Genomic DNA, 24125 nt, shown 5'->3' with positions numbered 1-24125 from the left:
CTGAACTGTAAGTCTTGATGAAGGGCAAAGACTTTCTCCATCCTAACTGAACCTGAAAATGCCAGATACTTGCATTCAAAGCCTCTCTTGCAGCTAACACACAGGCCTGTGACTTGGGTGCCACCAATTAGCCTCAGATCTGCTACCACCAACCAACTGAGGGGTCCACTGAGATGCAGCAACTGTCCTTTTAAAACTTAGATCATGGCCTCCGATTAGAACCTTCCAACTGCTTCGCTGCCCACTCAGAGTAAAGTTCAAAGTCCTTACCATGGCCTTCAAGGCCCTCCCTGATCTGGCCCCACTAACTTTCTGACCTCATTTCCCAACACTCAGCCTCATACTCACTCCACACTCGCCAGGCCCAATGGCCTCCATGCTGTTCCTCAAACACACGTGGTATAGTCCAGTCCTGGGTTCTTCACACTTGCTCTTCTCTTTCCCTGGAATTCTCTGCCACATATTCACAGAACTTGTTCCCTCACTTCATTGTATTCTTTGTTCCAGCGGTGCCTTCTGCCGTTATCCACATGCCTGCATCTCCAACTGTTTCCCTACGATAGATTCCTAACAGTTGGATTTAGGGCCAATGAATACGAATATTGAAAACATATTTCAGAGTCGAATCGTTGCCTTACCTGACTTGGACGTGTCTCTCACCTGCATCCACTCTTCGCGTCCTGTCATTCCAGTCTTGTGCTGCCCAGTGCCCGCCTGCAGGATGGCCCATGAGCAGATCTGCTACTCGGACAAGTACTTCGATGAGCACCACGAGTACTGGCGTGTCATGTTACCCAGAGAACTTTCCAAACAAGTACCCTAAACCCATCTGATGTCTGAAGAGGAGTGGAGGAGACTTGGGAGTCTAGGCTGGGTTCATTACGCAATTCACGAGCCAGAAGCACACCTTCGCTTCATACGACCTCTTCCAAAAGGTCAACAAAACTGAAGTATATCTGGGGATCATCAATTAAGTCTTTTTCAAATTTAATGTATATGTGTATATAAGGTAGTATTCAGTGAATACTTGGAAAATGTACAAATGTACAGATTGTTCATCCATGTCTGTGCGTGAGCTGTATTCTTCACAGCAACAGAGCTCAGTTAAATGCAACTGCAGGTAGGTTAACTATAAGGTGGTTAAGATAAAATTTCTTCTAGCCAGTTTTTCTCTTAATATAAATGCCTGTTTGAATTTACCTGTTACTTTTGTTAAATAAAATTTGTATGTCACATTTTAAGAAAATTTAAAATAAAACATATTTTACATAATTTATAAATGCTTTCTAGAGAGTTTGTGCACGTTTATACTATTATGACCATACCCATATCATAATACTAACACTATAATTAGGTATTAATGTAAAATAATTTCTCCAATTTTATAGATGACAAGTGATAACTTGATCTTTTAATTTATATCTCCTTAAATTACTTATGAAATTAAATATTTTTATATATCTATAGGTCATTTTATTGTAGTTTTTTGAATTGCCTGAACTCTTTTTCTTATTGTGGTAAATATACATAACATAAAACTTATGTTATGTATAAACCATCACTACTATCCATTCCAGAACTTTTTCAGCATCCCAAGTGGAAGCTCTGTACCATTAAACAGTAACTCCTCATTCCCTCTCTCCCCAGTTCCTGGTAACCACTGTTTTACTTCCTATCTCTATGAATTTGACTATTCTAGGCACCTCACAAAAGTGGAATCATACATCTGTCCTTTTGTATCTGCCTTATTCCACTTAGCATAATGTCCTCAAGGTTCATCCTTGAGCTTCAGCAGTCCTGGAAGTTGGTATGTTGTAGCATGTATCAGAATTTCCTGACTTTTTAATACTGAACAATATTTAATTGTATGTATGTGGCACATTTTGTTTATTCATTCATCCTAAATGTTGATGGACGTTTAGGCTGTTTCCACCTTTTGGCCATTGTGAATAATGTTGCTATGAACATGGGTGCACAAATGTTTATTCAGGTTCCTGCTTTCAATCTTTTGGGTCATATGGTAATTCTATGTTTAGTTTTTTGAGGAACTGCCATAGTATTTTCCATAGCAGCTGCATTATGTTACATTCCTGCTAACAATGGACAAGGGCTCCAATTTCTTCTCATCCTTGCTAACACTTTTTGTTTTCTTCTGTTTTTGTTTTTGTTTGTTTTTTACAATATCTATCCTAATGGGTATGAAATGGTATCTCATTGTGCTTTTGATGGGAGTGTTGGGTTTTTCTTTCTGATTTGCAGGAGCTCTCTTATATTAAAAATTTTGGTTGTGCTTATTGCAAATATGTTCCCAATTATTGTTTGCCTTTTAATTTTGCATGCAATATTTAGTGTATAAAGTTTTGTTGTTTTTATATAATCAAATCTATGGATCATTGCCTTAGCATCATCTTACCTTATTTCTATGTCTTTCCCCTCCTTCTATCTGATAAATATTTAACTATATTTCTTGTTTTCTTTTTCATTTAACTCTTTAACCTACCTGAAATTAATGTAAGGGTAAGATACAAGGTAAAGGTCTATCTAATCGTGTCTTTTCCCCATGTCTTTATAATCAGTTGTTCCAGCATCATTTATCAAATAAGCTTTCCTTTCCCTCTTACGACAGATACTAAGTTCTTCATGTGCACTAAGATCTGCGGGTAGCACTATGAGGTGCCTCCCAGAACCCCCTTCAGGAATGAAGATCTTATCCCCCCAGTGGCTAGAAAACAGCCTCAGCTTTGGGGATTGCCTCCCCTAAAGAAAACTGCCTCACCCAGGGTCCCACTTCCTTCCAGGGGCAGGTTGCATCCAAGGAGTGGTCCAACATGAGGTTATAAAGGCCCAGACACTTTGCCCCAGTGCAGGACAAATCCGAAGGGCCATCCTAGCCCCCATGTGACCTTGCAGTTGGCTGAGGCTTTTATTAGGCCCTTACCACAGATTGACTTCTCCCTTTGCTCAGCCCTGCTTCCTTCCCTTTCCTTTCTTTCCCTTGCCTTCCACAGGTGTTGGTCCCAAAATCATCCCCTAATAAACACCCTATGTGCTAATCTCTAGAGTTTGTTTGTGGACTTTTTCTTTCATTGATTTATTGAATTTAGCACCCTGTATTTCCATGTTTGTAGTTTTAGAATTCAGGGGCCTTTTTGCATTCTTAGTTGTCATCATCTGAATCCCTAAACTTATGATGTTGTGTAGTAAACAAAAACATCAGAACACAAAAATATTCACTAATGAATGAGAAATGAGGCCCCACTCAAATATCACCTTTCCTTTAATACTAGCATCTTCCTTTTACATCTCAACTGCAATGCAAAACAATGCCAAGTACAGGTACGATGACAACTTATTGCAAAGTGACATTTTAAATCTTGCAAAAGAAGCAGCATCTTATGATGTTGATTGGCATTATATTAGAATGCAATTTAAATTTTTTTAATTTTAAAAAACTGTATTTTTATTGAGTTAACACTGGTTTTAACATTATATACTTTTCATGCATAGGACATTATATTTCCAATTCTGTATACACTTAACAGCATGTTCACCACCAAAAGTTTCCATCCATCAACATGCAGTTGATCCCCTTTACGCATTTCATCCTCCCTCCCGCCCCTTACCCTCTGGTAACCTCTTGGTTACCAAACCAAAACTATTTGGTTTTGGTTTGATTTGGTTCGTTTATTTATTCTGGGTTTTTTTTTAAAGAGATAATATTATTTAAATGACCCCAAAAGTAATCAACCAATAAGGGGCTAGTCTAAAACAGCTTAGAATTGAAGAATGGGATATCAATAAGGTTGATAACATGGTAGACTCTTCAAAAAAGAATGCCTAAGGCTTCACTGGTAAATTATACCAAACGTTAAAGAATAATGAACACCAGCCCTTCTCAAACTCTTCCAAGAGATAGAAGAGGAAAGAAGAAAGAACACTTCCTAATTCATTATATGAAGTTAATATTACCATGATACCCAAGCCATATGAAGACATTACACACACACACACACACTCACAAGATCCCACAGGCCACAGGGCAAATAAGCCCACGCGCCACAACTACTGAGCTCGCACACCTCAATGAGAGAGCCCGAGTGCCACAAACTACAGAGCCCATGCTCTCTGGAGCCCGTACGCCACAACCAGAGAGAGAAAACCCGCACACCACAACTGAGAGAGAAGCCCACACGCCTCAGCGAAGATCCCGTGTGCTGCAACTAAGACCGACACAGCCAAAGAAATAAAGAAAATAAATAAATTTTTTTAAAAAGAAGAAATACGGTATTTAAAAAAATAATAAATAAATATCAAATGATTGAGGAGCACTAGGGAAAACTGATGAAATTTATGGTTGGTTGGTCTTTTTTTTTTCAAAAATTACCCTTACACTGAGAAAGCCAAAACTGAAGTGATAGATGTCTTATCATGTTACCATATGATTTTGTGGAGAAAATTAAACCCAAAAAAAGAAAAATGAAGTGAAGAATTCGTTCTTTTTCTTTAATAGGTTATTACTTTTTAAAATATTTATTTATTTATTTGGCTGTGCCGCGTCTTAGTTGCAGCATGCAGGATTTTTGTTGCTGCACGCGGGATCTAGTTCGAACCTGGGCCCCTGCACTGGGAGCGCGGAGTCTTAACCACTGGACCACCAGGGAAATCCAAAGAACTTGTTGCTCTTGATTCTAAAAATCAGTGTTTGACAGCTAGCAGTCCTAAATTAGCAAGAGAAGAACCTGATTGGCTGGTCCAGGTCACCTTCCTGATACGCCTTAGCTATGGATGGCTCGGCCTTAACTAATCCATGGGTCCCACTGTGTAGAAGATAGGGACTTTGGTTCGGACAGAAGTACCACATCAGCACTAAAGCCCTCCCTCTCACCAACCCCCTGCCATTCTTCCTTCCATCATCATCCATCCTGAGGATTAGCCAGTCTCCCCTGGGCCTCCCAGCGCCTGCTGCCCGGCTGCGGAAACATGAGTGTCAGCCCAGCAGTCTTCCCTTTCCAACTCCCTCCTGCTCTTCAAACCTCCTCTCCTGCCTCCACCACCCCCGACCCCCCATTTCTGTCCCAAAGAAGTTTCAGAGAACATCAGCACACTGTGTTCTCCTATAGGGAAGTCTAAAGTTCAGGGCTCTGGGCAGTTAAGCTCAAGGCCTCTCACCAGGCTAGAGATGAATGACCCAGGGAAGATGGAACACTCCTGTGGAAATGGTTGAGGAAGTTGAGTCAGCCTGCGCCTTGCTAGGGTGGGGCCCAGGCGACTGACCCTCCGGAGGTTAGTGCCCTTGTCTTATGTGTTGTGCCCTTACCTCTACCTTAGGAGGTAACTGGCCCCTGAGACTCCTGGATCACTACATTGTCCTGTCCAGAGAACTGTACTTTAGGAGAAGGGTGAAAGAGGGAGAGGGCTCTTCTTGAAACTCAGGAGATATTTTGAGGTGCTGTGGGACAGGAGTAGGGAGTCTTCTTGGTGCCACATCAGTAACTCCCTCCTCTGATTGTATTTACTTACCAGCCCAGAGCGGGGGGATTTCTCTACCTTCCCAGAACTGATTCTCTTGACCCTCTCATGGGCCTTTTTTCTTCTCTCTTTCTTTTTTTTACTATCGAAAACTTCATCTGAGCCTCAACACAGCCCCTGACCCATGTCCCTTCTGCCTCTCTCCACACCTCCATGTCTTTCTATCCAACCTGGTGTCATAACGCCTCTGAGCCTCAGTTTCATTATCTGTAACATGGGAATAAAGATAGCATTTACCTCATAAGAGTAATTGTAAGGTTTAAATGAGATAAGGAACATGCAGCAATTCCTACAGCACCTGGTGCATGGATGCTCAATATACATTAGCTACTGTTGCTATGATTTTATTATTTTATCATTCATGCAACCAATTCTAAGGAGCACTTAGTATGTGTGAGGTCCTGTGCTGGGAACTTAGGGGTACTATGCTTGGCCTTAAATAGGTTTAAATCTACTTGGAGAGAGAAGAGAAATCACCAATCAATAAAATAGTTCAGAAGCATACAATTTGGCGGTTTTTCAGAATCTGTCAAAATGCCCAGAAATCTCACTCAGTAACTCTGCTTCTTAAATACACCCTCCCCCACTCCCCATTTGCTGCATCTTCAGGGGTTGGGGGGGGCTGTTTGGCTGGATGAGCCTGTCATCAGGATGCTGTGGGCTGGGCTTTGGGAAGCCCACATGGGCCTTGTCTGGACTTCCCGGCTAGCCCTCCCTTCCACACTCCAAGCCAACAGCACCAACACAGTCAAGGCCTCAGCCCTGACTTCCATCTTCAGGGGGACAGAGCCAGCGTTCCAGCCAGATTCTGAGCGAGAGGGGGTTGCTGACCAGGGGGTTTTGCCCGGAGGACCAAGGATTTTGTCTCTAAAAGGCTCCTTAGGAGGGATGGAGGGTGAGGGCGGGCTGGGGGCAAGGGGCGGCCAGAGGCATTTGTGGGAGGGAGGAAGGAGGGGCCACACCTACCGACAGGGAGGAGTAGGAACCAGGGAACTCAACCAGCCAGCCGAGGGGATCAAATTCCTCTGCGGTGAACTCTGAGATAGGAGCTTGTGGTCACGGAGGCCTGAGAAGGGAGAGAGCCAGAGGGAAAGACCCAGCCACTCCACCAACCCACAGCCCAGTCCCGCAGGCAGCAGAGCCGGCAGGAGCCACCTTCCCCGGGGCCCACGCCTGCCTGTCCCTCCTGGGTCCTCAGTGCCTGCCGGGAAGGAAAGCCGGAGAGAAAAAGGAGACAATGGAGCCAGACAGGACTCAGATAAAGCTTGATCCCAGGTGAGTGAGGGAGGCAAGCCCCGAACCAGGAGCCGGTTGCTAAGCAGCAGGGGCCCCTCTCACTCTGACCTGTCCCTACCTCCCTCTCAGGGCCCTTTGGCTCCCAGCACACAGAATGACCCAGGACTAATAATGGTCTGGCCATCCCACAAGGTCCTCAGGGACACTGTGGGGTAGGGCGAGTGTATGACCCTTCAGAGCCTTGGCTGTGGCCACCAACCAGGGAGAGAAAGATCCCAGAGGTGGGGGCAATGAGGGGCATGCACAGAGCCCTGACCAGCTGGAGATCCATTCCTGGTACTAAGGGTCCACTCTTTCTCTGGGACCCTGCGGTTTCTCCCTAGCCAACCTCTGGGCTTCTGTCCCAACGGAAGTGGAGAAAATGGACCATGGGCTTTTTGAGCACTGCAGCCAGACCTACCCATGGCCTAGGTGGCAGCCTGCCTTACACAGTGACCCAGGCCAATTCTCCATTCCCTCTAAGAGTCAGGGCCTTGAGGGGAGATGGACAAGCTCCCTGAACCCAGGAGTATTTGAGGGAATGTCAGGTTGCTGGTGTCCCTTCTGCTACCCTCCCCGTCCCCAGGTCCTCATATTCTGAACACACGCTGGTGTCTCTCCAGGTACACGGCAGATCTTCTGGAGGTACTGAAAACCAATTACAGCATTCCCTCTGCCTGCTTCTCTCACCCTCCCACAGCAGCCCAACTTCTGAGAGGTGAGTCAGGGACCCTCTGTAGAGGGAACTGAAAGGAGGGAAAAACTGAACATCCCGGGGGAAGTCAGAAAAGCTGAGAGGAGCTGAGGAGAGGTGGTCCTGAGCTAGCCAGCCTGGAGGGCCTGGGAAGATGACTGGCCCAGTGTCTGTCTGTCATGGTAAAAACCTGGGAGAAGAACAACTCCTAGAGGAGACAAAAGGCCAAAAGAGAGGTGCAACAACATGGCCCACAGACAAAGCTGCATGTTGGGCCTCCCCAGCTCAAATTGGGGACAGTGGTCTGGAGCATTTTTCAGACCCCAGGGCCACCCAGGGACTCAAGCTGGTGCCCAAAGCCCCACAGAATGCCCCTGAGGTGTGCACAACATCCTCCTCAGGAGAGGGTCTGTACAGTTCTAGTGGGATGGTTATTATGAATAATGTTCTGAAAATTTAGGTGAACCTGTAAAAGTATTCTGACAGTGTTGGCCAACTAGATCCTATTACTGAATTGCTTTTGAAAGGGAAAAGGCAGATGATGGGACTCTGTTTATTCCTTGGACACGTAAAACAGGACAATCAAATGACCCTAGCATCTTGAAAAGCAAATGTGGCTCCCATCCACATTTTATTTGGTTTCCCTACTGCGTGACAACACACCAGTATTGTCAACCAGAGGCAATTTTGTCCCACTGGAGACTTTTGACAATGTCTGGAGGCAGTTTCAGTTGCCACAGCTAGAGGGTGCTACCGGCATCTAGTGGATAGAGGTCAGGGATGTTGCCCTGGAAACAAAGGAAAGTCCCCAGGACAAGGAATTATCTGGGCCAATGTGTCAACAGTGCTGAGATTGGGAAATCCTTCCTCACACAATGAAAATGGATCTCACATTGCTTTGCTACAAAATGTGCAAATAGAAGCACCAAGGATGTTCAAAGCAGGGAGACCATCCTGAGCCTGGTAGTCTGGAGAGCTGCCTTGTCCCCAAGTGGAACTGTTGGAGTGGGTAGCAGTTGGAAAGTGGAGAGCCGGTGGTGGGCACGGCTGGGGTTGGGGTGGAGATAGAAGGTGCAGGCAGGTTCTCCAGACACTGAGGAGCTGGATCTGGCAAGAGTCAAGGTTACAGGTGGGGAAACAGGGGACAATTGAGAGGGCTGGGCAGGTAAGGTGGGGCCTGATGAGTGTCAGGCAGAGGAGTTGTACTTTATCCCGCAGACAGAAGGAGCGGACAAGGGCTCTGAGATTGGGAGGGGCTGGATAGTGTTTCAGGATCATTAATCAGCAATCAAGATAGACTTTGGGGAAGAAGAGCCTTGAGAATCAGGGGTATAAACTGGAGGTTATTGCCCCAGCCCAGCAGGAAGGGCAAAACCTGAGCCAGATCAGTGTCAGGGAAAGGAAGGGAAGATTGGAAAATACAGGCAATCCAAAGAAAGAGCAGGCAATCTGGTAAATATTTAGACAAGGTAAGTGAAGGAAAAAGAAACTCTAAAGATGACTCCGAGAATCTGGACAGTGGTGATGACACTGACAGAAATAGGAGAGTCAGGAAGAGGTGCCCATTGGAGGATGTGGTGAAACCCCTTCCTCCTTCATTTATAAACTCTGTTATTCCTTAAATTAAATGCCATTTAAGAAAGAACTATTCTGGAAGAACTATTGAAACTTTCAATAATCTGTTTTTGAAATGCCTGTGATATGATTGCAATTATAATCCCTACACAATTATTTTTTTAATGGACTGATCCAAACATTTATTTGTGGGAGTCAAGGACCAAGAAAAGCCAAGACAATTTTGATAAAGAGTAAGGAAGGTATGTGCCCTACCAGATATTAAGGGTTATATATCAAGACTAGAGTAATTAAAGCAATAATGTAATAACTGCAACCACACAACTCAGATTGGGACTTGAACCCACTGTCTTTTTTTTTTTTTCCTTTAAAAAACATTTATTTATTTGTGGCCACACTGAGCGGCATGTCGCATCTTAATTTCTCGACCAGAGGTCAAACCCATGCACCCTGCAGTGGAAGAGAGGACTCTTAACCACTGGACCTCCAGGGAAGTTCCCCACTGTCTTTTCATTGAAATCACATGCCTGGTCTCAGGACTTACTGAAGCCCAGGTTCTTTATGCTTCTGCACAGAAGAAATTCAGTGAAAGGCAAAGTGATAGGTAAGAAGTAGATTTATTTACAGAGCTACACACTCCATAGACAGAGTGTGACACATCTCAGAAGGCGAGAGGCCCTGAAATATGGGGTGATTAGTTTTTGTGAGCTGGGTAATTTCATAGGCTAACTAGTGGGAGGATTATTCCAACTATTTTGGGGAAGGGGCAGAGATTTCCAGGAATTGGGGCACCGCTCATTTTTTGTCCTTTTATGGTTGGCCTCCAAACTGTCACAGCACCTGTGGGTGTGCCATTTAGCATATGCTAATATATTACAATCTGTGTATAATGAGGCTCAAGGTGCACTGGAAGTTGAATCTTCCACTATCTTGGACCTGGTTGTTTCTAACCAGTTTATGTCACATCCTCAAGAGCTATGGTTTTTAGAGGTTGTGTCCTTCCCCCTTCCCTCCTGTTTCACAAGGGGCCTGACAAGCAGAAAAATGAAATAAAATAGAGAGACTAGAAATAGACCCATGGCCACTTGGGGACTTGCTATATGAAAGGATGGTATACACATCAGTGGGACAGGATGGACTCTTTGAGGAGTGATGCTGGACAATTGCCTGTCCCTATGGCAAGAAAATAAACATGAAAATAACTCCAATATAGCTTTAATCCAGATAGATTAAGTACCTAAATGTAAATGCAAACATTTTTACAAAAGAAAATTTGGAAAGATATCCTTATAGTTGGAAGTAGAGAATAATTTCTAAAATAAAACACAAGAAAGTACAAATGATCTTAAAGATTGACTACATAAAGCAAACAAAATTCTGTACAACTAAAAACACTATAAACAATGTTAAAAGCCAAACCAAAGACTGGGAGAAGATATTTTCAAGCCTTATAGCCAACAAAGGATGATTAGTCAGTATAAGAAAAATTACCCAGTAAAAATTAGGTAGAATAGATGATCATACAATTCATACTAGAAGAGGAAACCCAAATGGCCAATAAAGGTACAAAAAGGTTACCTGTTTTGTTAGGAATTAGGGAACCTCAAGTTAAACAATGAAATAACATTTCACTACTCTCTCAAAGATGAAAACTGAAAGTCTGATAATCCCAAGTGATGGTGAATTTAAGGTGAACTGTGAACTCTCATAGACTGCTGGTGGGAGTACAAATTGGTATAACCACTTTGAAGAGCAATTAGATACCGTTAACACTGAAAATTCTCATCTCCTACAACCCAGCAATTCTAATTCTAAGTGTTTGAATAGAGGAACTCTCCTGTACATGCCAAGGAGACACATTTAAGAATGCTTATGGTAACATTTGTTTGTCACAATGAAAATAATAACAACCATGAAAGCAATGTTGAGTGGAAAAGCATTTCACAGGATAATACCATTTATATAGATTTTTTTATAGTGCAAAGCAATATAATATGTTGAGTATGTACATATATTGTAAAAAATTAAAACATACAGGAAAAGATACACCTCAACTTCAGAATAGTAGTTAGCCCTGGGAGGTGAGGTAGGGAAGTGAAAAGGATCCAGGAGGTATATACAGGGGCCTTCAAGTACATCTGTAATGTTTTATTTTTCTAAGAATAACTTTTGAAGCAAAGTTGGCAATATCATAACATTCTTTAAAATGGATTATGGATATATTAATATTTGCTCTATTACTATATTTATTTTTTAAATCTTAATAATTTTAAAAATAATTTTTGACAGGCTGTGATGAAATGTTAGATGAAAAAAACAGAATGCAAAATTTTACAGTATGATTGCAGTAATACAATATGTATGAACTTTAACCAGGATGCTTTTTTTTTTTAACATCTTTATTGGAGTATAATTGCTTTACAATGGTGTGTTAGTAACAAACTTTACTTTGTTAACATTCACTTTATAACAAAGTGAATCCGTTATACATATAACAGGATGCTTTTTTAAAGCTAGTTTTTACTGAGCAAATACTACATTCCATGCTAAGAGGTTTAATTGGAGGATAAACAACCTGCCCAAGATTATAGAGCATGGAGTAAATGGAATTTTACTTTGAATTCAGAGCCTATGCTCTTAACTTCCATGGAAATACGTTATGCAAAAATGAAAATAATTTTTGGTTAGGAACTAGCTAGGATTACGGTGATACTCTTTTTTCAAAATTTTAATGTTCTTATATTGTTTTCATTATTTAAAAAAGTAATCTTCACTGTTACAGATACAGTGGGAAATTTGCTAGTTGCTAAAGGTATAATTGTATTCAAACAGGTGAGTTAGACAAGCATTTCCCAAAACGTGTTCTTTGGAATACTAATCCTAAGGAGTGCTCCATGAAAACAGAGCCTGTAGAAAAATAAGTTTTGCAAAATCTATATTCTGTAACCTCCTTTTGGAAATTAACAATATAAATCAGATTTAAAACTTGGTATATTCCACAGGAAAGAAACATGTTTAACCTTGTTTAAAGTGTTTCCAAAGATCCTTGTGCCACTGGATACTTTTGTTCCATAATATTTATTAAGATGCAGAAAAAAAAAAAGATAGAGGACAATCTTCCAAGAAGATAGATGAATTTGAAGTAGAGTAGTGGTGTCGGGCTATGTATGCTAAGGAAGTTCTCTCTCTCATACTTTTGTGCTATGGAAGTGGATACAAGAGCCAGTAGATGCTGCAAGTATGAGCACCAAAGCCAGCAGATACAAGAAACTGCAAAAGCACTTCCATATTGAACAGTTGGAATATGCCTCACCTCCACCTTCATCAACTTAAGCAACCTTAGGGCTGCATTTGATCGTTTATATCACTCCACATTCCCTTCCATAGCTATGTGAACACACACTAAGAGTCAGCATGTGTAATGGTGAAGAGAATGGACTTAGGGTCAGGAACCCCTGGGTTTAAATCCCAGCTCCATCACTTCCAGGCTGTGTGACCATGGGTGAGGTGCTCAACTCCCTAAGCCTAGTTTCCTGAAAAAAACCTATAAAATGGAGATGACAATAAGAATTCTCATGGGGTCATTTCTTTCATTCAACAAATAGTCACAGTTACTGTTCCATGCACTTGGAGATAGAACAGAAAACAAGCCTGACAAAATCCCTGCCTTCACAGAGTTTATACTACCATCACTCTGATGGGGATAGACAACAAACAAGTAAATAAATATGTAAATAACCTAACTGTTGGGGGCAGCTTGGGGGAGAGGAGGTAACACCATACTGGACGCTCAAGGGAGGCTGGCTGAGGAGGGGGGTTTGAGCAGAGAGCTCAGTGATAGGAAGGAGCCCGCCACAGGGAGCTCAGGGAGGAAAGATGAACTGACAGAAGCCAAGTACCAAAAGGTTCTGGAGGTGGAAACAGCTCAGGTGGTTGTTGGGAGGCTGAGGAGTGGTAGGGAAATCCTAAACCTCAATAAACAGAAGAGGCGAAAGGGAGCGATTGAGTTTGGAGAACGCAGGGTGCGGGAGAGGATGAGGAATCAGTAGAGGAGACCTAGGGTCAGAGACCAAGAGAGGAATCAGGAGAACTGTGGTTCTGGGGGTCAAGGGGAGGGAGATTTTCAAGAAGGGGGAACAGTCAAGGACAGTGAACACTTGCTGGCTTCTGGAAGGGCTGTTTCCACTCTCAGCTCTCAGTGAGCTGATGAGGACAAGAGTCAAGTAGGGGGTGGGGGAATCCCACAAGGAGAAGCCTGCAGCGGTATGCCCCTTCCCGACAATGGATGTTGGTTTTTAGAAATCTACTGAATTAATTTTGGTTTCTGCCTATCTGGACTTTATATTTTATCTGTATTTTTTTAACTAAACATTTCTATTGTAAAAATAATTCAATGAAGTCAGTATGAAAATAGAGAAAAGTGAAAAGAGGAACAGTAATGTATGGTCCCACCACTCAAGACCAGCACTGCAAATGTCATAGCGTGAGTTCTGTTTTCTATGCTTTTATTTAGCATTAGTGGAAATCATACTATACTACAATTTTATGTCCTGTTTTTATAAGCACGACATCATATGATTTTTTCACGTCATTCTGTTTGGCAAAGTATGTGTTTTTAAAAAAACTTTTTGTTATAAGATACGTATTCACTATAGAGTAATTGGAAAAGAAAGAGGACAAAAGCCACCCACAGTATCATCACTCAAAGACAGCATTGTTAATTAATTTCTAGGCTTTTTTCTAGGCAATGATTTTTTAATGTTTTTATTTTATCAAAGTAACACATTAACATGTGTTAAAAATTTAAATAGTACAAAAAGGCTACTAAAGAAAATCAACTATCCCCTGCCCTATTTATTCTCATTTCTTTTTTTTTTTTGGCCATGCCACGCGGCATGCAGGATCTTAATTCCCTGACCAGGGATCAAACCCCACACCCTCTGCAGTGGAAGCACAGAGTCTTAACCACTGGACCGCCAGGGAAGTCCTCCTTTTTTAGCTGATGATTATTCTGATAGTTACCTTCAAATTACCATTATTTCCTGTGGCATCAATTTTGGACATTATCTGTAGCTGCCTCTATAACACATGAAAGTTTAATTCACTTAGCACCAAACTTCTTCCACTCTTTCCACATAGTTATGTCAATATTTTTAGTTGGTTATCTGTATAGCTGTATATACTATACCTATATTTTATTTCTTATTCTGCCAACTATGGACAGTACTTCTTCACTTTCCATTTTATATGATAAAGATATTAGGGCCCCACTCTTTCCATCAACTCTTTTCTACCTTTCTCTCCCCAAATCCTTTAAATGTGGTTATAATTTTACCACGCTACTTATTTTTATTTTTTATTTTTATTTATTTTTTGGCCACACCACGCAGCTTGCAGGATCTTAGTTCCCCTACCAGGGACTGAACCCAGGCCGCTGGCAGTGAAAGTACCAGGTCCTAACCACTGGACTGCCAGGGAAATTCCCTTTGCTAATTTTGCATTCTGCTTTGTTCACATAAAGATTTGTTTGTTTTAGTCATAAATTACATACAGTAAAGGGCAATGGTTTTTATTTTTATTATTTTTGGCTGCACTGGGTCTTCGTTGCTGCGCGCGGGCTTTCTCTAGTTGCGGTGAGCGGGGGCTACTCTTCGTTGCGGTGCGCAGGCTCTAGACGTGCGGGCTTCAGTAGTTGTGGCTTGCGGGCTCTACAGCGCAGGCTCAGTAGTTGTGGCGCACGGGCTTAGTTGCTCCGCGGCAATGTGGGATCTTCCTGGACCAGGGATCAAACCCGTGTCCCCTGATTTGGCAGACAGATTCTTAACCACTGCACCACCAGGGAAGCCCATATCTGTATTCTTGTTGAAGAACATGTGGACTTTTTCCAGTTTGGGCCATTATGAACAATGATGCTCTGAACATTCTTTTGGTGATTAAGGCACTCATTTCTATTAAATATGTTTCCATGAGTGGAATTCTTGTGTCGCAGGGTAGGTGAATGTTAAGCTTTAATAGATACTACCAAACTGTTTTCTAAAGTGGTGGCACCACTCCCAATAGCAATGTGTGAGAGTTCCAATTGTTCCTCCTCCTCACCAGCACTTAGAATCATCGGTCAAAGGATGATTAAAATTAAAAGCAATTCTAGCCCTTTTGGTGGGTATATAATGGCACCTCACATTTGTATTTCCCCAGTGACTATTAATATTTAGCACCTTTTTATGCTTCTTGAACATTTGGATATCTTCTTTAGAAACGTTACTGTTTAGGTCTTTTTCACTTTTAAAAATTGTGTTCTTTTTCTTTCTGATAGGAATTCTTTATATATTATGGATACGAGTCTTTTGTTGGGTATTTGTATTGCAAATATCTTCTCTCGGTCTGAGCACGCCCTTTCATTGTCTTAATGGTTTTCTTTGTCAAATGGAAATTCTTAATTTTAAGGAAGTCCAGTTTATCAATATTTTTTCTTTATGATTAGTGCTTTTGTGTCCTATTTTAAAAGGATCTTTGCCTATCTCAAAGTCATTAAGGTATACTTCTCTGTTTTCTTCTAAAAACTTTATCGTTGGGCTTCCCTGGTGGCGCAGTGGTTGAGAGTCCGCCTGCCCAGGCAGGGGACACGGGTTCGTACCCCGGTCCGGGAAGATCCCACATGCCGCAGAGCGGCTGGGCCTGTGAGCCATGGCCGCTGAGCCTGTGCGTCCGGAGCCTGTGCTCCGCAACGGGAGAGGCCACGGCAGTGCCGCGTACCACAAAAAAACTTTATTGTTTTAACTTTCACATTTAGGTATTTTTGTATGATGTGAGGGAGGGGTCAGTGTTCTTTTTTATCACTTTGCATATTAAACGAGATGCAATTAACCCAGCACTTTCTCAAAAATTATCCTTTCCCCCTGAATTGTAGTGAAGCCTTTGTCATAAATCTGATGACCATAAATGTGTGGATCTGTTAATAAGTTTTTCTGTTTTTTAAAACAGTGTTAACATATTTTTTTAAATATTAGTACATAGTCTTTGCAAAGATTTTTTATGGTATGCACAAATTTTTCACACCTGCATAATATTCTATTGAGTAGTTTACATAATAATTTCAGTATTGTTGGACATTTACGTTTTTTAAAATGTAGGGCTATTAATAATATTAGAAACATTATCTTTAAATAAAACAAAAAATAATATATTACTGTTATTTTGCCTTCTCTGGCTGCTAGGCAGGTTGACTATTTTCCCACTTCCTGAACTGTGTTAGTATCATTTTCCCATTTGCAAGAGCCTTCTGTTTTTGTTATTTTCTTCATGTAATAAAAATTTTAAACTTGTGTACACATTTATTAAACATGCTTTCCCCCAGTCTGTTTGCTGCCTATATATTTTTTTAACATTCAGAAGTTTAAACTCTTTATGTCAAATTTGACCATCATTCTCATTGTGATTTCTTGGATTACACCTAAGCTTAGGTAGGTTTTGCCTCTCCAAAGTCTTGATGCAGATACAATTCTCTCTTTTCTTTTCTTTCTCTCAATTTTCCCTGTTTGATTTTTAAAGGTTTATCTCTTTAATCTATCTGGAATTATTTTGATATATGGAAGGCTTTATGTGTATCTCATGATAAAACAATCATAATTGTTTTAAATCCACATTTTTATTGTATAAGGGTGAAATTGTGTCAGCCCCCACCCCATGATGTTTATATTTTTAAAGTTTCAAGGAAGGAAGGTAAAGTCTCTTTTTAATAAAGGACTGCAATCAGGTGTTTTTTGGCTTTTGTTTGTTTGTTTTGTTTTGTTTTCTTAATGTTTAAAATTTGCAGAGCCTACTGGAGCAATATCTGTAGAGGTAATTGACAAAGAGGCAAGAGTTAAACAGCAACAGCAATGCCAAGCCAGTAATTTGGTCACCCAGAGGGCTGTATCCTAATTAAGTGGAGGTGGGGTAGAGGCAGGAATGGGGAGGAGGGAAGAAAAATAGCACAGTCCTGTCTTTTGAGGCCTGTAATAGAAAGGAAAAGCTTACTACTGACTTCAGAAGTACAACTTGGGACCTGGAATCCAAGTGCCACCTTCCCCATGGCAGGTCCTCTGGATTGGTCACAGACCTAACTGTGGTCAGAGGTAAAGGCCTCTTGGCTAAAGTAAACAGAAACAGAGAGAAAAATGTGTGCCCTGAAATAAGAACAACCAGGATCAACATATTTTTTGACAAATTCACCTTTGTCCTGGTTGCTCCTTGTGGTGCCACCAGGTATGACTGACCCAGATGACAACTCAAGTCTTTACTGTGGTATGGACTCCTTCCTCCCTGTTTTGGTGTCAGCATTAATACCTCTGCCTGAGCTGCCCCCAGTCACCAAAACATAGGGCAGAGCAGCCAATGCCTTCCTCATACTTTACTTCCAATGTAATAAGACAGTGGCTTGGACTCTGGCAGTCTTCCCCCACTTCATCTGTCATCTAGCCAGTTAAGTGGCTGAAAGGAAGGAGTCTGCCAACTAGGGAAGAGACTTGGATAAATGAGGGTCCAGGCTTAGTCACTGAGGACACAGAACCCTTTGTTTAAAACTAATTGTTGCATTGGTTAGAAAATGTTCAGAAACAAATATTGTGACTCTATTAATGTTTTCCTGTTAGCAATGGTGAGGCCAGAGAGGCTTCACTGGTGTTTGTTGAAAAATTGTTTGTTATCCTCTGACCATTATCAGGCGAGATTTTTTAAAATGTGGATTACTGGGTCCATCCCAGATCTGTTCCAGATCTGTTGAAACAGCATCTATGCGGATAGGGCCTGGACAGCTACTTTTTAACAACTCCTCAAATGACTTCAATAAACACTAAAGAGAGCTACTGGGCCACATTTAATGTGAGACTAAGTGTGAGGCCAACGTGGGTCATATGTCCTTGGAGTCTTTACTCATACCCATTTCTTTTGTTAAAGTCCCTCCCTATGTCCCAGTTTTGTGACATAATTTTTGAAATCAAATTTAAACAGCTCTAAAGTAAATCAAGAGTTATATTCTGCTTTAATTATAATGTTAATTGGTCCCTGTTCTGCTAGCAAAACACCTGACACTGAAATAGAAAACTGAATAAACCCTGTTGACCTCCTAATTTAGAATTTTTGCTAATTATGTACAAACTTGTTTGGTGTCTATATCCTGCTTCAGATAAGCCTTACCATACCTAGAATTATCTGGTCTAGTCTCTCATGAATGCAGAAGAATGACTATTTCTTAGTCACATGTTGGATACTCTAGATCTAAGAAATAGCCCATCTTCTGCATGAGGGGGCCTAGACCAGGTCATTCTAGATATGGTAAAGCAATTTAGATCCACATGAGGAAGCCCACATCTTCTGCTCCTCAGTCCTGATCTTCAGCTCACTGGAGTCTGCCCTCTCTTTCAACTCTAGCATCGGGCCCTGTGGAAATTTCTCTCACAGTCATCATGACCTTGCTTGCCCTGGGCTCAGTCGCCATCTTCCTGGAGGATGCTGTCTACCTATACAAGAACACTTACTGCCCCATCAAGAGGAAGACTCTGCTCTGGAGCAGCTCTGCACCCACGGTGAGGGCCCTGTAGCTACCTTTTGGGAGGGACTGGAGGGGAGGCAGGGTCCATCTTGAGGATTCCTTTAAACTCAACAATTCAAGTTGCCTTCCTCTACCACCTTAGGGTAAGGGTTTTAGTCTGATATCTGCAGTCAAGACCCCATGCCTGGAAGGTCAACAGGCAGTGGGATGGAGCGTTTGAAATATCTTAGAGCCACAGAAACAGCTGAAGAACCCTCTCAGCCCACCAGCAGCCTCACTCGCTACTCCCCTGCTACAACATTACAAGCCTCCTTCTTGGACACACCAACTCCCTGTTCCTCAGAGGGTAGGAGGAAAAGAACCTTTTCCCATGGGGTCATGCTCACTCTACACTTGTCATAGGTCTTTTTAACTCGCTCCCACAGCTATTAGATAGGTCTTTGGCATGTTCCCAGGTCATAAAATGGGACTTCTCTTTCCATGTGGTGAGCTCTGTCTGTTTGGGGGGAAGAACAAAGCCCTTGAAGTCCTTTCCTGCCAGATGACATCTGCCTGGGTCATCTCAAGACATCAGATGCTCTAATAACATCTTAAAGATGAACTGACCTACTCTTACCCCAGTGATATAAGTTGAGATAGTCTTCAAAAGAGCCCCCTGACTCAAGGTCACTTTAACTAGTTATTTTTCCAGCTGGTCACTTTGAAGTAATGGTGCCTCGAGTGTTTAGGTTTTGCTTCCTTGAGCCCTTGTTGTAAAAGGTGAGCACGAAGCCTCCTTCCTTGCCCTAACCAGCTCCTTGCTCTTCTCCAAGCAGGTAGTGTCTGTGTTCTGCTGCTTTGGTCTCTGGATCCCTCGTGCCCTCATGCTCGTGGAAATGGCCATAACCTCGTGAGTGTCCTGCCCTGCCCCCAGCTGAACTGGATATCCTTCTGGGGTCCCCCACTCTGCTCCCCTCAACCCCAGGACTCCAGAGTCCTTGTCTTCTTTTATCCCCTATCCCTTCCATAAATCCGTGCAAACCAACTGATCATAAATAGAGCCCTTGAACTTCCAGTTCATCCTCAGGCACCATTTCATTCCCACAGCCTGAAATTGCCCTCTTCCCACCCTGTCCTCTCTCTCACTTCCTCTTGGGTCACACACTCAAAACGCCTAGCCCCTACCTGATCCCCTCAGGAAGCCCCACCTCTCCCTGGCCCCTTTGCAGTCTGTTTTTCTTTGGCAGGAAGGGCTGTCCTATCAGCTGCTGCCACCTCCCCTTCTGTGTACTCTCAGGCCCACCTCTCCCCCAACTCCAGGTTTTATGCGATGTGCTTTTACCTGCTGATGCAGGTCATGGTGGAAGGCTTTGGTGGGAAGGAGGCAGTAGTAAGGACACTGAAGGAGACCCCAGTGATGATCCACACAGGCCCCTGCTGCTGCTGCTGCCCCTGCTGCCCACAACTCATGCTCACCAGGTAAGGTGGGAGGGAGAGGCCGCCTGGAAGAACAGGTTAGCCTCTTCCTGCACTCTCCCAAGAGCCTCTGCTGGCTCTCTCAGCCCTGCTTCAAGCCTCATGGAATTAGGCTTTTATGGAACAAACCCAGTGATGAAAGGGTGGGCATCCCGCAGCCAGGGTCCACACACTGGGCACCCACGCAGGGGTAAGGGGAGCAGAGGAAGGAGAACTCCAAAGTTCTCATCACTTAAGCTCACTGTCCCCTACAAACTTTACCACACAGAGCAAACTGGATTTTGGACTATTTACTTTCCCCTTCCGTCTATTTCGGTTATTGAGGTTGGGGTCAACACTCAGTTCTTACTCAAAGGCAGCATTCTGGTCTGAGGGTGAGTGGGACGCAAGAAGGAGGGTTCCCAACTCTCTCAACATTCTGGCTTCTTCCGAAGTCCCCATCCATTTGACCATGTTGATGTCTATGATGGCGGAGCCCGGTGAGGGAGCTGGAAGGTCTTCTTGGGGGTGGTTTGTGGGTCCATGGTCCTAACCCTCTTCACACTTCAGGAAAAAGCTTCAGCTGCTGATGTTGGGCCCCTTCCAGTATGCCTTCTTCAAGATAACACTGAGTCTGGTGGGCCTGTTTCTCCTCCCTGATGGCATCTATGACCCAGCAGATGTAAGTCAGGAGTAAGGGGCAGCAGAGGCCAAGATTCATTAAATACCTGTGAGCTCTAGAAGGAATAGCTGGAGCCAATATCCCCTAATTCAGGGCCCCAGGAATGGGGTAGCCCCAAGGACAGGGTGGCTGTGGAAAAGTAGAGGCTCAGGGACTCTGATGGGGAGAGAAGAAATGGGAAGGGGCCAAGGCTTTGGGGCTTTTTTACCTTTCCCACCATGGGAGAGGGGAAATAAAAGGAGAAAAGGGCTTGCTTCCTCATTGACTACTTTCTGGCCTGCCACCAGATTTCAGAGAAGAGCACAGCTCTATGGATCAACGTTTTCCTTGGTGTGTCCACCCTGTTAGCTCTGTGGACCCTGGGCATCCTTTTTCGTCAAGCCAAGCTGCACCTGGGCGAGCAGAACATAGGAGCTAAATTTGTTCTGTTCCAGGTAACTATACCCTGGGAGAGAAAAGATGGTTAATAATGAGCCACAAATAATAGGGGTTAGGAGCTGAGACTAATAAAGGATAAAAGTGGGTCCGGGAATCTTCTTAAGCCTTAGGTTTCCGATGAGATTTGGAAAAGAATCCCTGCCCTTTCCCAGTTTTTGCTTTCCTGTGCTTTAATAGTTTCCAAGCGTTGCTGTAGCAAAATATCACAAACTGGATGGTTTAAAGCAACAGAAATGTGTTGTCTCACAGTTCTGGAGGCCAGATGTCAGCGGCCCGTGTTCCCTCTGAAAACTGTGGGGGAGAACCCGTCCTTGACTATTCCTGGCTTCCGATGGTTTGCAGCAATCCTTGGCATCCCTGGCATGTCACATGGCATTCTCCCCTCATACATCTGTGTCTTGTGTCTCTTTTCTTATAAGGATGTCAGTCATATTGGAATAAGGAAGGACCCACCCTACTCCAGTATGACCGCATCTTAACTAATTATGTCTAATTAGTTACCAAAACAATGATGCTTTTTCCAAATAAGGTCACATTCTGAGGTACTAAGGGTTAGGACTTCAATGTATCTTTTTGCGGGACACAATGCAACCCATAACACATGTATTATCAAACCTTAATTTCTTTTACCTTTGCTTTTTTCTTTTCTTTACTACCCATTACTTCTAAAAACCTGCAGTTCGTCACCACCAGAAACATCAGCATTATCACAGCTACAACTATGAAGTGTCTATACCACATACTAGGCACTTTTCATACATTAATTACATTTAAATTCACTATAATCCTGAGTCATTATTATTTCTGTTTTACAAATGAGTAAACTGAGATGTTATGGGGCTTGTTCAAAGGCTCATAAGGGATGGGACTGGAATTTAAACCTAGATCTGTCTACTCCCAGACCCACATCTCTTCTTATCACACTGCCTCTTCATCTTCACATCTTTTCTGACAATTCTCTAAAACTCACGTTTACTTTTTACACTTTCCATTCTCTAAGCCCAGAGATAACCTTTCCACCAAATGCAGTGACTTCTAGCCCAATATTGTTTCCCTTCTCACTTCATTCTTTCTGTCTCCTTGCTGGGCCCTTCTCCTATTCCCAAGGCACAATGACTCCTTTACAGTCAACAGTGATTTCACATAAATTCTCATTTGATCTAAGCAGGTGCCGCTTACAGGCACATAGTAGGTAGAATTGGAGGGTCCAGAGGAAGACAGAGGACAGAAGAGCCTAAAATGGAGTAAGGGACTGAAGGGGCACAGAAAGGATCAGGGCCCCAGAAGCACTCAGGGTCAGGCTAGCAGGTAAAAGCCCTGTGATTGCCTAGCCTGCCCATGATTATTGTGGGGAAGCCTAGAAAAGCCAAGTCTGCCCTGAAGAGGCTGTGCTTCAGAAAAGTGTACTCAGAGAGGGCAAGTACAAGACACATCTCAAACACAGCAGTGGGCCAGCCGGCCTCAGTGCCGGGGATGCTGAGCCCCTACCCTCACTTCTCTTTTCTCTTCTTCAGGTTCTCCTTATTCTGACTGCCCTGCAGCCATCCATCTTCTCAGTCTTGGCCAACGGTGGGCAGATTGCTTGTTCGCCTCCCTTTTCTTCTAAAATCAGGTCTCAAGGTGAGCACGTAGGAGCTCCTATTCTATTCCAGGATGGGCAAGAGGGGGAGGTCAGGGAGGAGAGGAACTTAGAACGGAAGTTGGGCCAGCCAATCTCAGAATACTCAGAATGTTCTGCTCAGAATACTGAGAAAGGAACCTGCAAGAAATCCAGCAGAAGCTCTAAGCAGACTATGACCTCTCTGATCACACAGAGGAGAGCTGCAATCCCACAGCTTGAGGCCAGCCCTGATGGCCAACCCAGGAAGCCATGGGTTCAACCCTCAGCTCCAGGAAGAGCAATGGGTGTGGTTAGGAAGCAGAAGTCATGCTGATGAAACATGCAAAAGAAATGTTTAGTGCTAGCCTCAAATTGCAGGAGGTAGAGGGCCAAGTTCTGGTTCTGGCTCTACTATTAACCTGCTATGTTACTTGTGACAACTTAGTATCTCTAGGTCCTGGTTTGAGGACAAATTAGAGAAAGTGTTGTTCAACTCATATGCCAAGGCTGCTAGTGGTATACCACCTCTATAAGTTAGTATAATCTACATTATATTTTGCCCCATGCTGCAGTGATGAACTGCCACCTCCTCATCCTGGAGACTTTTCTGATAACCGTGCTCACACGAATATACTACCGAAGGAAAGACGACAAGGTTGGATATGAACCTTTCTCTTCTCCAAACCTGGATTTGAACCTCAAAGCTGGAGGTGGATTGCTTGGACAATGAAAGAGACACTGCACTCATTAGATGGGCACAAGATTTCTTTACTGTTCCTCAGCTTTGACCAAATGGGGATGGATTCCATTGTCAGAGCAAGCTGGCTAATGGTATACACTTGACTGTAGAGACGAATGTGAACTATGCAATAGGATGAAATTGTTTTGGATCTTGCCTGAGGAAGGTATTTTAAGTTTTATAATAAACAGGATGGAGTTTGATGTTCTACAACTGGGCACACTGCCTCTGTGTGTGTCACTATTAGCCCACAAAGCTTGTATATTAAAAGGTTACTCTGAGGTTTCCCAAAGCAAATGAAAGGGGGAAGAGTATGTGATAGTTTTACTGGTATAAGAACAGGAATAGAACTCAGCCAGGCAAAATAGTATGAGCCCAAACTCTCGAAGAAACCAGGCTTCTGAAGAACAGATGAAAGGTGTTCTTTCCCTTACAGATGTGTCAGTAGGGCACTAATGACATTGGACCTGGGAGATCTGGATCAGCCTCCCTTTGTGGGACAATGGTTTTTTTAGTCTTCTGTACCAAGCAGCAAAAGGAATCCCGATAATATGGTCATGGAGTTGTTATGGAGAGACAAATTAAGATGCAAAAGCAAAGGAAATGATCATATAGGTAAAACCCCCAAAT

The 24125-nt window shown here is 43.0% G+C and overlaps 1 protein-coding gene and 1 pseudogene across 2 annotated transcripts; both read left to right on the top strand.

Annotated features, from left to right (window-relative positions):
• The first annotated feature begins 721 nt into the window (after positions 1 to 721).
• LOC116752638 lies at positions 722 to 949 on the top strand (annotated as a pseudogene).
• Positions 950 to 5950: 5001 nt separating this feature from the next.
• On the top strand, positions 5951 to 23713 carry SLC51A (solute carrier family 51 subunit alpha). Of its 2 annotated transcripts, XM_032630174.1 has the most exons (9): positions 6068 to 6804; positions 7428 to 7522; positions 18482 to 18636; positions 19418 to 19491; positions 19902 to 20060; positions 20607 to 20718; positions 21006 to 21152; positions 22671 to 22776; positions 23329 to 23713. In XM_032630174.1, the coding sequence occupies exons 1-9, from the start codon at positions 6767 to 6769 to the stop codon at positions 23484 to 23486; spliced, it is 1044 nt and encodes a 347-aa protein (XP_032486065.1). In that variant the 5' UTR covers positions 6068 to 6766; the 3' UTR covers positions 23487 to 23713. The 2 variants fall into 2 exon arrangements, with proteins under 2 accessions (XP_032486066.1, XP_032486065.1); XM_032630175.1 differs by lacking the exon at positions 21006 to 21152 and having other exon boundaries at positions 5951 to 6804.
• The last annotated feature ends 412 nt before the right edge of the window (positions 23714 to 24125 follow it).

Source organism: Phocoena sinus, chromosome 4 (assembly GCF_008692025.1).
Source record: "Phocoena sinus isolate mPhoSin1 chromosome 4, mPhoSin1.pri, whole genome shotgun sequence".
Taxonomy (NCBI): domain Eukaryota; kingdom Metazoa; phylum Chordata; class Mammalia; order Artiodactyla; family Phocoenidae; genus Phocoena; species Phocoena sinus.
Note: the sequence above shows the minus strand (reverse complement) of the source record. Positions and strands in the feature narration are given on the sequence as shown.

What these genes read in the sequence shown, in the direction of transcription:
- SLC51A (XM_032630174.1), top strand. Translation starts at nt 6,767, where the DNA reads ATGGAGCCAGACAGGACTCAGATAAAGCTTGATCCCAG. An exon ending in GGAGCAGCTCTGCACCCACG is followed by an intron (nt 18,637 to 19,417) that starts GTGAGGGCCCTG and finishes TTCTCCAAGCAG; the next exon opens with GTAGTGTCTGTGTTCTGCTG. An exon ending in CCACAACTCATGCTCACCAG is followed by an intron (nt 20,061 to 20,606) that starts GTAAGGTGGGAG and finishes TTCACACTTCAG; the next exon opens with GAAAAAGCTTCAGCTGCTGA.